At 51.2% G+C, this 15,468-nt stretch overlaps 1 protein-coding gene across 1 annotated transcript in view; it reads right to left on the bottom strand.

The window, feature by feature from the left end:
• Nucleotides 1-2,834: 2,834 nt before the first annotated feature.
• The window catches only part of Galnt10 (polypeptide N-acetylgalactosaminyltransferase 10), a 140,464-nt gene continuing 127,830 nt past the window's right edge, over nt 2,835-15,468 (bottom strand). The window contains 6 exon segments of the mRNA XM_087910619.1: nt 2,835-5,866; nt 6,639-6,788; nt 10,485-10,601; nt 11,502-11,723; nt 14,898-14,993; nt 14,995-15,006. Coding sequence (XP_087766745.1) covers nt 5,708-5,866; nt 6,639-6,788; nt 10,485-10,601; nt 11,502-11,723; nt 14,898-14,993; nt 14,995-15,006 — 756 coding nt within the window. The 3' untranslated portion in view covers nt 2,835-5,707.

Below are 15,468 nucleotides of genomic sequence, written 5' to 3' on the forward strand. Positions count from 1 at the left end.
CTGGAGGCAGAGGCAAAGGCAGGTGGATCTCTCTGACTTCCAGACCAACCTGGTCTACGTAGTAAACTTGAGGCTGACCTAGGCTACATAGTGAGCCCCTGCTTCAAAATAATAACAAAGCAAAAAAAAATTAGTTATTATCGTTTTGTATGTACGGCGTGTGTGTGGGCCAGAGCCTATGCGGAGGTCAGAGGCCATCCGTGGAGAGCGGGAGTTTTCCCTTCTTCCTTTCTTTGGGTTCTGGACCGGAGCTCAGACTGTCAGGCTTGCACAGCAAGCACCTTGACCTGAACCCTCTCAGCAGTCCTGGACCAGAGCCTTTCATTTCTTCAGGTGAAAGGCTGATGCCCCAAGGCAGAGAGAGCAGAGGACAGGGACTGTGTTCCCCCATCCCTTCCTGTTGGGCAGTGGCTGGATCTACCTGCCCCCATCCCCAATCTTCACCATTTGTTTTTCTCAGGCTCCAACCACTGTTGTTTTTTTTTTTTTTTAATTTGTTGGTTTTTTGATTTATTACTATTTCTGTTTTGTTGAGATAGGGTTTATCTGTATAACAGCCTAGCTGTCCAGGAATTCACTTTGTCGACCAGGCTGGCCTTAAACTCACAGAGATCTGCCTGCCTCTGCCCCTGTGTGCTGGGATTAAAGGCGTGCGCCACCTTTGGGTTTATTTTTATTTTCATGTATCTGAATATTTTGCCTGTATATATGTACAGGCATTGCATGCATGCCTAGTGCTCACAGAGGCCAGAAGGCACGGGATCCCCTGGAACTGGAGTTGGAGGTGGCTATGAGCCACCATGTGGGCATTAGGAACCAAATCCAGGTCCTCTGCAAGAGCGGCCAGCGCTCTAACCGCTGTCAGCCCTATCAACCCCACCAAGCACTGTTTATAAGCAGGCCCTTCACTGAACTGTCCTCGGGTTTCTAGGGTGTAGGTGTCTTAGTCACTGTTCTGTTACTGTTAAGAGACACCAAGGCCAAGGCAACTCTTACAAAAGTCCCCATTTAATTGGGGACTTGCTTACAGCTTCAGAGGCTTACTTTATGACCATCATGGTGCTCAGTGTAGCAACAGGAAGCACAGTGGCAGGCTAGCGTGGTGCTGGAGAAGTAGCTGAGGAGAGAGAGAGAGAGAGAGAGAGAGAGAGAGAGAGAGAGAGGCAGACAGACACTGGGTCTAGTATAGGCTTTTGAAACCTCAAAGCCCACCTCCAGCGACAGGCTCCCTCCAACAAGGCCACACCTCTTATCTCTAACAGTGCCCATCCTTATTGACTGAGCATTCAAGCATATGGGCTTATGGGGCCATTATTATTCAAACCATTACAGTAGGTGACGACATGCCCAGAAATTGGAGGCCTCACTCAGCATCCTCCTGGACCTCCAGGGTCATAAAAATCTCAAGGCCATGGTCTCCTTTGTGGAATTTATCTAGATACTAAAGCTGGACTCCCTTTATGTCCTTCAGGGTCTGTTCTTGTTGGGCTAGAGGATCAGAGCAGGGCTCTGGCTTGTCTGTCATTCAGGAGATGTGCCATATTTTTTGGCTTTGAGTCAGGGCAGGGTCTCATGAGGTAGGTCCAGGCTGGACTTGAATTCATAATCTTTGTTTCAACATCCCTGAGTGGTAGACATAAGGACAAGTGTACCAATCTGGGCGACTTGAAACTGAATGAAAAAACAGCATTTATGTCACACTGGTTTCATGGACTTCTTCTGAGAGGTGGAGACAATAGGTACAAAGGGCTTTAAAAACAGCACCTTGGAGGCCGGGCATGGTGGTGCATGCCATTAATCCCATCAGAGGCAGGCAGGTCTTTGAGTTTGAGGTCAGTCTGGTCTACAGAGTAAGTTCCCGGACAGCCAGAGCTGTTTTACAGAGAAACCCTGTCTCAAAAAGTCAACCCCCCCAGCACCTTGGGGGCTGAAGAACTGGGTCATTAGTTAAGATTGGTTGTTATCTTGCATATGATCCAACTCTGGCTCTTAGCACCCATGTGGTATGGCTCACAGTTACCTGTAACTCTGTATAGCTGTACACATAAACTCATCTTTAATAAGCAAGCAAATGAACAAACCTAGCATTTCTCAACATATTGGTAAAGCCAGGCAGTTGAACCATGTGAGGGTAAAAGGGTTACACAGGAGGAGAGATCCTGTACACCATTTACCTTGGTTCTTGCTTACTCAGTCTTTCAAATTCTAGCCAAGGTCTGCAAACAGTCGGCCCTTGATACTTTCTTTTGTCATTCACTACTGTGCCATAGTTTCAGTTCAGGATTCCTCTGAGACAATACATTCAAACACTGGTCATTGCACTGGGAACTGAGGCCCAATGAGGGTAGGAGTTGCCCAAGGTCTCATGGAGGGTGTTCTGGTCATGGTTCTACATACCAAATAGTCTAGAAATACTTTGATAAACAGGTTATTTGTGATTGATGAGTGAGCTCAGCTTGTTCCTGTCATCATCCTTCAGAACTCCCTCCCTTCTGGTCTAATCTAGAAGACCCTGAGTCGTGGAGTTCACCCCTGTGCTTCTCCACACCCAAGTCCCTTTCTGTCTCATGGCTTTTGCAGGAGCTGCCTCCGGTCCTCTCTTTGGTTTGGTCTTTCAGCTCTGCAGGGCGTTTCCTGATGGTCTCATCCCAGTTTCCAAGACATCCTGGTTAGCTATCCTCAATGTTTTGCACCCACAATCATCCTTGCTTTGGTCTTTGCCTTCCCCTTGACTGGTTTCAGCGCCCTGCAGGACATCTGGATGCTGGGCAGGTGCTCAGCATTCTGAGGACAACGACAGGAAGGCAGGTGACAAGAGACACAGCAGAAACCACTTTAGAGAAAGTCTGGAGGTTTATTGAACAATCGGAGTCACAACTGAACATGGTAAGTCACCTTCACAAGGCTCAGTCTTCCAGGCAGGAGGGATGGGTGGTCTCAGGCTTTCCCCACAGAATCCCTGTCTCACTTCCCAGCTTTCCTACCTGCAGCCCCTGGGGACCCAGCCTTCCAGCTGGTCACAGAGCAGACTGGGGCATATTAAAGTCCTGAAACCTGGGACCACTCTCACCTCATGGTGGCAGCAGGACCCTGGCTCAGCATCAACCTTGAACCCAACTATGACCCGGATTTGTCGTAGAAAGCGTTAGGGACAAGGTGATGAATTCAAGGGCGGAACTCCACGCATGCCTTGTCCCGGTGTTCCCACTGCCAGTCTTTAGGAAACTACAAACACAACCCTCCTCCGAGTGCTGGATGCAAACTGCCTAACCGGTAAGAACCAGGAACTGCTGAAGCCAAGAGTCTGCGATTCCCAGCTACGCACAGGAATGACTGCCACAGGGGGACTGAGGAGGCACCATGATGCTGACTTTGGAAACGCCCATGAGAGCAGCCTGCTGCCACCTGGCTGCTCTCAAAGCCAGGAACTCCAGTTGGCAGGAGAGGGTAAGACAGCTAGCCACACAAAGGCCTTAGCCTCACAGCAAGGACACTCTGCATTCCAAAAATGTTTCCAGAATCTTCTGGGCGGAGGGGCTGTGTGTGGGGGGTGCTGCCTTTCTAATCACATCATGATTTGTGATCTCGGTCTCTGAATAAAGCTTTGGAGGAAAAGGCCCGTCACTTGGCCAGTGGCATGTCCACAGGTCCTTCTGCTTGTGTGGACTGTCAGCTGAGTGGAAACCTGACTCTTTGAGATAAGGATTCCCACACCTGACATCAAAACAAGGTGCGAATTAAGCATCTGCAGTCAGCCACCAAACCAACCTGGCCCTTCCTGTGATGTACCTCCTCAAATCTGTCTGATTTGACAGAGGGTTCAGGTCTGTCTGTGACCTCTGAGGTGAGCTCAGAGGAAGTGGCCGCCCACGAAGGGGGATGAACTAGATGAGAACAGTCATAAACGAGCGATGCTGGGGATGGTTGTGGCTGCCCCTGCCTTAACCATCTGTCTGGCTTGACATTACCTGGAAATCCAGCTGGTCGTCTCACCCCTGATAGTGAGGGACGGGCAGAGCACTTCCGGGGGTTGGCATGCCCCTTGCACAGGGCTGCCAGGTTCCTAGAACTTGCAGGCTCCTTGAGCCGTCCTGTCCCGGGGAGGGCTCCTGCACAGATAGGCAGTTGCTCCTGGGTCTCAGGTTCTGCTTCGAGCCTAGCACCTCCTGCCTGAGTCCCTCAGCTCACAGGACCCACACAAGCGCCCCTCCTCCACCTGCCCCTGTTTGTCTGTCTAGCAAGGCACTAGGAAGTGGTTCAAGTTTAGGCAATCGGCTGTTCGGCTGCATTTTCTCTTTGTAAAAAGGCACAGTTTTTATTGTAACGAGGCCACAATGCTCTCTGAGGACTCGACTCTCCGTGGCTGCAACCTGCATCCCCACTGGGTCTTAGATACCCGTCCACCCCCTTTTTGATTCCTTCCTAGATGGCCACAAGGACACCAGGAATCCACCCAAGAGCTGTGCCAGCACAGGGGCTGCGTGGAGGTGGCTCTACACCAGCCACCTGGCCAACCCGGGGGCTTGCTGACCTCGGTACCAGGATTACTAAGGCAGAGTTCTGACCCTAGAATCGCATAACAGGTTACTTACCTGTTCGAGTAAGTAACACGAACAGGTGGCCCAATCTTTGGAGGGTGAGTTTCTGTTTGAGACCCCCAGGACCCTGACGTGGGGTTAGGGGTGATCTGGTGAGGGGACAATAGCTGATGAGATCCTCACTATTAACAAGGCTGCAGCTGTGACGCTCAGGCATTGGGTTACGCCAAAGCCTCTGGTCCCCCACTGCCTCCACTCCTAAGGTCACACATGGGCTTGGGTCAGGGGTTGCCCGACACTTGGCTGCTTGCATTGTATGCCCGCGTACCCCACGGCTCATCTTCGCTTTTGACAGAACCGCAGGATTTTTCAGAATCTCCAGGGTTCTGTGAGGTTGGAACCACAATGGTCATTATCTGGGGGATGTTGCCCCCAGTGGTGAGCACCTCGCAGCATCCCATTCCTCTCTGATGCAGAGAGCTGCCAAGGAGAGACACAGAGAAAGGACTTTGGACGCATGGGCTGGGAGCTGTTCAGTCTGGAGGTCTACTTAGTCAGCTGAACTAGCCCTGAAAACCTGGTACCCAGACAGCCCTGACGCTAGAATGGGCATCTGAAATACCCAGAGAGCCGGGGGAGACATCCTTTACATCTGGCTGCAGAGTAAGGGGGCCTTTGCCTAGTTATGGAACACTCTGAGGTCCCAGGGGGCTCTCACTGCCCTGGACCAACACAGAAGCTGGGCAATACTAGCAGTCTCCCCTGGGACAGGCACACTGCCTTGCCAGCGGCTGGCACACAGGCTTAAAAGCTGTTCCAAGGCCAATACCACCTTTCTTTCCAGGGCACTGTCATGTCTGAACAGCCCGAGAGTCGAGCAACCTCATAGGGCTAATTTTCTGGCCTGAGGCTGCCCAGGTATTTCTACCCCTTAGGGGACATGTTGGCAGCCCGAGGAGCTCTGCTGTTAAATAAGCAGGCTCTGCCTTCTTACAGTGCCATTTGTACGGTCTCTTCTCCCTCTGGCCCCACCTCACAGTGCTTCAAGAACCCTCTGTCCCAAGCCATTTGGCCCAGCACCTTGGTGCCCACAGATGCCCTTCTCCCACCGGAGGAAGGTTTGTAAACTCCACAGCAACCCGAGGGGCTCGTCGAGGAGGTCTGAGGACTCAGTTTCTGTTGAACTTTTCTAAGACCGTAGAGTTGGTGTGTTCAAAGAGCCACTGCTGGGTGAGGGAGGAGGGGTTGCAGGTGTTCATGAAGATCCTGTGGTCGCTTTCGCTGCAGTCCATGCAGCTGCCGCTCACAGGGTGGTACAGGGTCTTGTCCTACGGGACAGGGAGGTTGTCAGGTGGGGGACACAGAAGCCATGACAGCAACAAGGAAACAAGTCGATTTGATTGACGCTCATATCCTGCTGGCCCTGCTCTTGGCCTATGGCCCAGCATCTCCCATTTCCCTGGGATGGATGCTACTTCTAAGCAGGATCTTTAACACAGCCTGCTTCCAACCAAAACACTACTTGGTCCCTGCTGTGGGGCTTGGTTGCTTGTTTCCTTCCTTTTCTTTCTTTCTCTCTCTCTCTCTCTCTCCCTCCCTCCCTCCCTCCCTCGCTCCCTCCCTCCCTTTCTTCCTGTGTCTCACTATATAGTTCTGGCTGACCTGGAACTTGTTATGTAGACCAGGCTAGCCTAATCTCACTGAGATCTGCCTGTCTCTGCCTTCCCAATGCTGAAATTAAGATGTGTACTACCACACCCTGGCTGGCTTTCTTTTTACCCCCCCTCTCCCTCCCTTTCTCCCTCCCCCTCAAGACAGGGTTTCTTTGTGTAGCCTTAGCTGTCCCTGAACTAGCTCTGTAGATGAGATTGGCCTTAAATTCACAGAGATCCTCCTGCCTCTGCCTCCCAAGTGCTGGGATTAAAGGCATGTGCCACCACTGCCCGGGTGGCTTTCTTTTTAAAATGCATGAATCTGGGTTTCCGCCCTCTCTCTCCAAGCTAGATTAACAGCAGAGAGGATGAGTGGACAGGATCTGCAGGGAGAAGCAGGAGGCATTGCACTCCCTGGTCTGCTTCCCCATCCCGCACCGTTCCCCACCTTGCGGTACTTCCACAGCTGGTTGCCCTTCATGCTGTGGCAGTCATAGAGGGTCACCGGGCTAGTATGGGAGACAGCGTCGAAGCAGAACTTCTTGGTGTGCTGAGGGTCCCCAGGCCGGATGTCCTCCCTCCAGGTGAAGGTGAAGACCTGCAGACACAGGGACATCAATAGAAGCAGCAAACACTGAGAACGCCCTTCATTGTTTGCCGGTTTGTTTTCTGGGATGGAGTCCACTGTTTGATGGCCCCATCATGCTATACAGACAGGGATAGTCCTAAGCCCTTGATCTTCTTGCCTCCAGCTCCCGAGTGCTGAAATTATAGGCATGTTCTACCATGCCTGGCTTGCTCGGCTGTTTTTATTTATTCACTATTTATTATTGTTAAAACAGGCTTTTACTTTGTAGCCCAGGCTGGCTCTGAATTCCGTGAACTCCTGCTTCAGCCTCCTGAGTGCTAGTATTACAGGCATGCATGCATTCTGTTTTGTTTTGTTTTTTTTTTTAAAGATTTATTTATTTATTTATTATGTAGTGTTCTGCTTGCAAGTATGCCAGAAGAGGGCACCAGATCTCATTATGGATGCTTGTGAGCCACCATATATGGTTTCTGGGAATTGAACTCAGGACCTCTGGAAGAGTAGTCAGTGCTCTTAATTGCTGAGCCATCTTTCCAGCCCCTGGTTTTTTTTTTTGCTTTGCTTTGCTTTTCTTTCTTTTTCTTTTTTTGAAACAGGGTTTCTCTGTGTAGCCCTGGCTGTCCTGGAACTAGCTCTGTAGATCAGGCTGGCCTCAAACTCACAGAGATCTGCCTGTCTCCGCCTCTTGAGTGCTGGGATTAAAGGTGTGCGCCACCACTGCCTGAGGGCTTCTGCTTGTTCTAAATTAGAGAAAATTAAGCTCAGCGGTCTGAAAAAGAATTTGTTGACTCTATCTCATGTTCTAATAAGCCAGCCTTAACTTTAAGAGGAGATTTACTTTTACTTATTAGGTGTTGTAGGATATTATTTTAAGATGTGTTATATATTCAATGATGCAAAGATGTGTTGCATTCTTTTATGTTGCATTTGTTTAACTCTGTGAAACTGTGTTACTTTGCCTGTCTAAAACACTGATTGGTCTAATGAAGAGCTAGCTGAGAAATAGCAAGGCAGGAGAAAGGATAGGCAGGGCTGGCAGATAGAGTAAAAAGAAGGAGAAATCTGGAAAAAGGAGAATTTAGGGGTGAGAGGAGGAAGACTCCAGGGGCCAGTCACCAGTTACACAGCAAGTCACAGAGTAAGAAGAAAGACACATAGGATAAAGATAAAAGCCTGGAACCAAAAGATGGGTGCGATAATCTAAGTTTAGGAAAACTTGCTAGAAATAAGCCAAGCTAAGACTGGGCATTTATAAGACTCCATGTGATTTATTTGGGAGCTGGGTGGTAGAACCCCAAAAGAGCAAAGACCAAAAGAGCCAAAAGAGTAAAAAACAACAATTACGTGTCTGAGTGTGTCTGTGCACAGGAATGAAATGCCTGCAAAGACCAGAAGAGAGCGCTAGATCCTCTGAAGCTGGAGTAATAGAGGGTTGTGAGCTGCCCAATGTGGCTGCTGGGAACTGAACCCAGGCTTCTGGGAACTGAACCCAGGTCTTCTGTAAGAACATTACGTTCTTTTAACAGCCGAGCCATGTCTCCAGTTCTTAGTAACTCAGCCTTAAAAGGCATTAACTCCCAGCTAATTCTATCACCTTGTTGCTGCTCCTACCATGTTCCCAGACAAGGAAACAAATCAGAAGCTTCAGCAAGCACCACCCTAATGAGAGGAGGTCCCCTCAGAGACCTTGCTGTCACCAGACACCCAGTGGACTTCCCATTCTGAATGAAGATCCTAGCGGAACCCACTTCCTGAATTTAGCTGATTAATGCCCCCTCCTTGTACCTTTCTGCCGAAGAATAACTAACCATTGATACTCCGTCCCCATGGAAAGCGCACAGTTGGTGTGGCTGGACTGCCTACAACCACCCTCACAGGATAACAAGCCCATCCCTCTCCAAGGTTCCTATGCTCCCTGGCCCAATCTCCCTCCAGTCCCCTCATGGTATCCCCAGGCCACCAGAGACCTGTTTTCTCTTACTAGAGATTCAGCAGCACCTACCAGAACTCTCTAACATTGGAATTGTTGTCTGTCTGCCTTTCTTACTTTTCAAGTTAATCTCCTTGTGGGCACTCTAGCTGCCAGCACATTTACCAACAGCTCGCTCCCTGATGCCACTGTCCTGTCTGCCTCTCGTGTGCCTTTTCCCCGATGTCAGGGCTGTTTCCAGATTCTGGGTTAAAAAGCAGGCCACTAAGAACATTTGTGGGCAAGTCCGCGCACACAGTGGGGCTCCAGGCCAGCCAGGGCTACATGATAAGCCTCTGGGAGGCTGGAATTGTGCTGACTTCATACAGCGGCGTGGAAAGGACGGCCATCAGGGCCGGATCCTCCAGGAAGGAGGTGCCAACCTTCCTTTACTCACGGCTGATTTCCACCGCAGGGCTTGTATGTGCACTGCTCAGGAGTCTCCCGCATTTTGTGAGGAGGTCCAAGCAGTGCACACTGCTTATGCTTTTAGTACATCTGTGTCTTTAATCCATATCAACAAGAAAATAAACGGTGACAGAAGCTGGCAAGGACACAGGGCAAGGAGCTCTGCTACCCGGGGGAGAATTCAACATTCGTGCAGCCCCTGTGAAAATCGTTGTGGAGGGGCCTCAGACATGAAGCCCAACCTACTGTATGTGACCCAGTTCTCCTCAAAGGAATCTACACCAAAGCACTAAAGAGAGGCCTGCTGTTTTACTTATTGAGATAAGGTCTCACATAGCACACGCCGGCCTTGATCTCCCACCTCCTGCCTTGGCCTCCAGAGTGCAGGGATTAATTACAGGCATGTGCCGCCACGGCCAGTGCTGTGGTGTTGAGGATTAAATCCGGGGCTTTGCACACGTGAGGCAAACACTCGTAGCTGAGCACTTGTTTCCCAGTGTTTTTTTTATTTAAATTTGTATTTATAGGCTGGGCGTAGTGCACACCTTTAATTCCAGCCTACAGGAGGCAAAAAGGCAAGAGGATATCTGAATTTGAGGCGATTTGGTCTAGATAGCAAGTTCTATGACAGCCAGGGCTACATAGAGAGGCCCTGTCTCAAAAAAAGTATTTTAATACTCTGTGTGGGGTGTGTGTGTGTGTGTGTGTGTGTGTGTGTGTGTGTGTGTGTTGCATGTGCCATAGCAAGAATGTGTTGGTCAGGGATTTGATTCTCCCCTTCTACCCTGAGTTCTGGGGATGGAACTCTGGTTTTCAGCCTTGAAAAGCAAGCACCTTTACTGGCTGGGCCATCGTAGCAGCCAGCCCCGTTTAGGGATTTTATAAGCCGAGGAAGGCAGACAGGGCACATGCTGCCTTCCAGGGCAGTGCCCTCTCTGAGTCATTACCCTGCAGAAAGGTCCCCAATAGAGCTGACCAGAGGCTGTGTCGTGCTCCTGAATCTGCAGAACCATGAGAACTGGGAGCTAATAAACTTCCTTTCTTTATAAAGTACTCGGAACATGACATTCAGGTACAGAAACAGAAACCAGAGCAAGCACGTGTGTGGACACACACACTAGTGAGATGAGCCAAAAGGTGCCTATTGGTTACAAGTATGAGGGTGGGGGTTTATAGGACAGTCCAGATGAACAGTGGTACCCGTCACATGCAGGAATTCCGTCCCCCTTCCCCCGGTGCTCTGGGAGCACCGAGACTTATCCTCTGGTTGACAACGGTCTCTGTTCACTAAGCGTGAGGACCTCAGAGTCCCTCTGAGTGGACCTCACCTGCATGCTGTTCCAGCCAGCCTCTCCACGGCCCCGAATGCAGGTCTCAAGCCTCAGTGGAGAGCCCAGTGTGCCGTGCTTCGTGTCTGTGCACAGTCCCGTGCCCACATTGCGAATCTGAGGGGACAAAGGAAGGGCAATCGCTGAGGCACCTCAAGACGTCCAGTGGGCCCTGCTGGGTGGTGAGGAGACCAAGACAGACTCAACTCTGTGCTGCCTTAGAGGAGCTTGCCCCAGGCTGCAGGAGATCCTCCTGACTGTGAGGGACAGGATCCCAGTGGCTCCCCAGTGACACTTCCTGAAGCCTGGGAAGGTGAGGAAGGAAGGAGGGAGGCCAATGTTCTGCAGTGTCCACCCAGCAGATCCAGGATCCAATTTGACCCTCATTGTAGGAGCCTGAGAGGTAGCTGTCCAGGGACAGTATCTTTGCTGTCCATCTAGAATTATTCTTTAGGGCAAGGGAATGACACAAGGAAGCAGGAGTCCTCCCCAACCCACTCCAAAGAATAAAAATGGCCCTGACCCCATATCTCAGCCATGAAGGCTGGGGGTCAGAGCTGCAGATCTGCTTAGGACACACACATCACCAAGAGGCAAGGTGGTGACAGTTGAGTTAGTCTCGGATGGCCTTTCGTGGTTCTGGTGAACCACAGGAGAACCAGATGGAAATGAGGCCATTACAACTCAGTTGTTCCGAACCTGACCTCTGTATTCTTAGTCTGCGCTGCCACTGGGATCCAAGGGCTAGGAACTTGGTTCACCTGAAGAGCGCGGCTTAGAATGAGCAAGCTCCTAGGTTCCCGTCCCTGGCACTGCAAGCCCAAGGGCCCAGACCCAGCAGTGTCTCATGGTCAAAAGGCGAAATGGATGCTGACCCAGCTTAAATCCTCAGAACACTTACTAGCACAAGAGAACAAAACCCAGCCCCACCACGACAGGGTCCAAGAGAAAAATGGAAGAGGCTTTCCTGGGCACGCTCTCTCTGTGTCTGCGCCCAGTCGCTCCATCTACACTCACCTCCCCCCACGCCGCGGCTGGGGGCTCCACAGGTGGGTAGAACTTGGGCAGGTCCCAGGCAATCTTGGTCATAAACCACTTGAAGCTCTTGCAGTTGAGGGAACTTCGGAGCTTCTTCTGGGCCACGACATCCCCGGCTGAGAGGTGGCGGTACTCCGGTCTGCGCTGGTATATGTATTCCGCGTACTCGTCCATCCACACTTCCGCCACACGCTTCAGGTTCTGGAACGAAAGATGGGCACAAGGTTCAGGCTTCCCGAGGAGCCCAGGCCAACCAGGAGCCATCTTAACTGGCCCTTGCATCTTAGTTTTTGAGGCAGGGTCTCTCACTGAGCCTGGAGCTAGGCTGGTAACCAGTACACCCCAGCTATCCTGTCTTCCCCTGGCTGGGCTTGGTTATAGGTGTCTGGTTATAGGTGGTTTTTTATGTGGGTGCCAGGATGCAAACTCAGGTCTCATCGGCACACGGAGAACTTACTCACTAAGCCACTTTTCCACTCTTCAAAGCCAATGTGAGTTGGGTTTCTGCTATTATCCACCAACTGGTTCTGGCCAAATTCCATAAGAATAATTTGCACCCAGACCTCCTAATCCTACCAGCAGGTGGGATTTCTCGCAATCCTCAGAGGTTTGAGAGCTTCATGATAAAGCCTCAGGACAGCCAACTATAAAACAACAACCCATGGGGGAGACAGTCCAAGGGGGAGGCAGCCTTGGGCAGAGCAATCGGGAGACAGGAAGACTAAGATCTTGTGTGTCAACCATGTGAAAATCCTCTCTATTCCTGCAGGGTGCTCCACTCAGAACACAAGAGTGTAAGTCAGAGGGAGCCCCTGCTGGCAAACCTCCTCCTTCGAACCTAGGCTTCCTTCAGTGGCGAGGGTCTGTGTCTCCCTCCCTCAAGACACCCATGGAACTGAGGGGCTTGGCTTCCATCTTGAGGTTAATCTGAATTTTCCTCTGAAGTGTAACAGTTATTGACACTTGTGTGTAAAGGTTTGCTTTAGGAGCAGACAGCATGGCGGGGGGACTGGACAAATGTTTAAGTGTTTTCTGGTGGAGATGATTGAGTTCTGCAGACCAGATGGTCTCAAGGCATGGCACTGTAAAACAGCCAGGGCCTAGGTTAAATGAGGGAGCGTGGCCATGCACCCATAAAACTTTATGACGTCAATCACCATTTGATTTTCAAGTGCCACAACCTGGTGTCCTAAGTCCCTTGGGTTCCCCTCCAGTGTCTTAAAATTGTGGAAAACCACTCTTAGCTCTTGACCCAGGCAGAAAGTCACCCCAGGGAGGCCCTGCATGGGAACCCTGCCCTGTGAAAGGTCTCTGTGATAGATTCCAAAGACAGCCAGGCTTCCTTACGGCCACTGACCCTACTGGAAAGAGGGAGCTAACTCCACTGGGTGCCTACGCAGCAAAGGCTGGGCCTGGAGCAAGTGGAGGGCCTCAGGGCTTGCACATCAAGAACATTCTAGAACACGGAGACTCTTCTCTTTCCCTGGCCTGCCTGTCCAGGCCTGTCCCCTCCACCTGATGCAGGACTGCCTTTCTCATGTCCCAGTTCCAGGGTCAGGCTTGTGCAGTAAGACCCGGTGTTTGTTCTAGAGGCGGATGTGCCATTAAGAGAGCACGCTGGCTCTCTCAGGGCCCTGAGAACCTCTAAATGTCATTCAGGAGGCAAGCGCCCTAGAAGCCTGTGAGTTTGGCTGCCAAAACAGTGAGACGACTTTTCTTTTCCCCTTTTTGTCTTTGGAGACAGGATCTTGACTATGAAGCCTGGGGTGGTTTTGAACTCTCTATCCCCCCCAAACACGTTGCACTTGACCCAGAACTAAAATGATGGCGGTGCAGCTGCAGTTCCGGTGGGCAGAGGCACTTCCCATGCAGTCATACAGGGGACAACTGGGCTTACAGAGGAGAGACGGGATGCGCCACTGGGGCCAGCTCACGTCAGACACAGGCCCTGATTCAGGATAGATGGCCAGCGATGTCAGATGCCTGAACGGCATTCACATGAGAGACGGAAGCCCCCTGTCCAGTGCTAGCTGTTAACAGGGATGCAGCCACTGACACCCATGTAGACAGTCACAGTCTCCGTGTAGGGAACAGGTGCAGGTGCCTGTCAGACTGAAGCAGGAGTTGGAGTTATTTAATGTTTTCATTTCCTCTCTCCCGCCCGGAAGTGGAGAATGGAAGCCAGGGAGAAGGGAGGTCGGTGTGTTGCTACTCTGCGGGGTGTCTGGCTGGAAGACAGGTTTCTGTGGTGTCACTGCAGCCTTCCAGCACCCTGATATTCATTTCCGGCTTGGGAAAGGGTGCAGTAGGGCAGGCCCTGGGTCCTGCTCAGGGGTCCTTCTCCCCCTGTTCCTAGTAGCCTCCAAGAGTGGCAATCTCTGGCTTATGAAAAGATTTTGGCTCCGTTTTCCTGTTTGGCATTCTACAGGAAAGGCCAAGGGCATCTGAGAAGATTTCCATCTCTTGGTGGGCCTGATGTGGAAACCATATCCTCTGCTAAGGGGCTGTCCACAGGGCAGTGGGCCTGGAGGCTGTCGTTAGAGACTCTCACCACTAGAGGGCTCTGCCATCCTGCCTTCCTGGCCATGGTCTGGCTCAGCGGTGCTTGAAGCTGAGGAAGTAACTCCTGGAAAGGCCTGGAAAACCTTTGGGAACCCAGGCAGAAGGTCCCCCAGTGCTTCTTTGTTGGGGCATGGCTGCACTCTGGCCTTTCTAGTACTACAAACAGCACAGTATCTTTCCAACCTCATCCCCGGGGGGTGGGCATCTCCTTCACTTATTTTTGAGATCACTCTTATTTTTTAGTTTTAAAAAAAAATCCCTAGTAAAAGAACTCCCATCCCCCAAATCTTTTGCTAATGATTACCCCCAATTTAGTTCAATCCTTAACATGGTTTTCAGGTCAATGGAGTAGTTTGACATGTTTGGGTGGGGATAAAGAAGAGAACCATTTATTTTTTTATGCCCCCCTTTCAACAGTGATGACAAGACCACCATGTTTGCTTGACAGGTCTCTTTAAACCACCGCTGGTCTAGCTTTGTGTCTCTGTCATCTCTACCTCGGGCAGCCCTCCTGTGAAATGACCAGTTCGCTCCACTTAACACATCGCTTTCCTGTCCTTCTGTAGCGCTGCGCAGTGCTGAGTTGGAAAAGATCAACTCCCTTTCAACAGAGTTCCAAACGCAGCCTCAGAGGAGTTAGGCCATCCATACTCCCAGCCCCACGGCCTCCACGGAGCCAAGCAGGGCTCTCTGTAAGTTCCTTTCAGTTGGCTTTCACTTGGGGATCATCCAGCAATCACTTAGCCTGAGGCCCCCTGGGGCCCCTATGCTCCCACAGGCTGCCCCCAGTCCCCTGCAAAGCCACTGTCTTACCCGGGCCAGGCTGACTCCAGCAGGGACCTTGTAGGGCACATACTTCCTATAGATGTGGCCCACCCTGGAGCAAGGGATGTCCTCCATGCGACCCCCCACACATCCACACCTGCAGGGCGAGAAGGGAGGATGCAGGTGATGACTCTATCCTATGTCCCCATCCCCTCGGATGCCAGCACACAGTCTGCATGGCTTTCTCAAGCCCTGAACTCAAAAACGGGGCAGAAAAATACCTGCAAGGCTATGGTAAGAGCTGCCAGTCACAGCTGCTGAGCGAAGTTCCAAACTGTGCAGAACCCACTGCAGACACTGAGATACACAGGAAGTCAGGGAGAACTGGAGGTCGAGGATAGGACAGAAACCCGTCGGCATGACGGGGCCACTGTGCTCTTGAATTCACAGCAGCAGTGGTCACCTGCATAAGACCTGCCCAAGGTTGGGCGCCATGGGTCAACGCCATGGCTCGTTGTGTAAAATGCACCTACTGCCAGGTCTTGGGATACACGTGGAGGAAGGAGAGAACCAAGTCCCCCAGCTTGTCCTCTGACCACTACATGTGTGCTATAGAAGC

This window comes from Myodes glareolus, chromosome 9 (genome assembly GCF_982192425.1).
Source record: "Myodes glareolus chromosome 9, mMyoGla1.1, whole genome shotgun sequence".
Lineage (NCBI taxonomy): Eukaryota > Metazoa > Chordata > Mammalia > Rodentia > Cricetidae > Myodes > Myodes glareolus.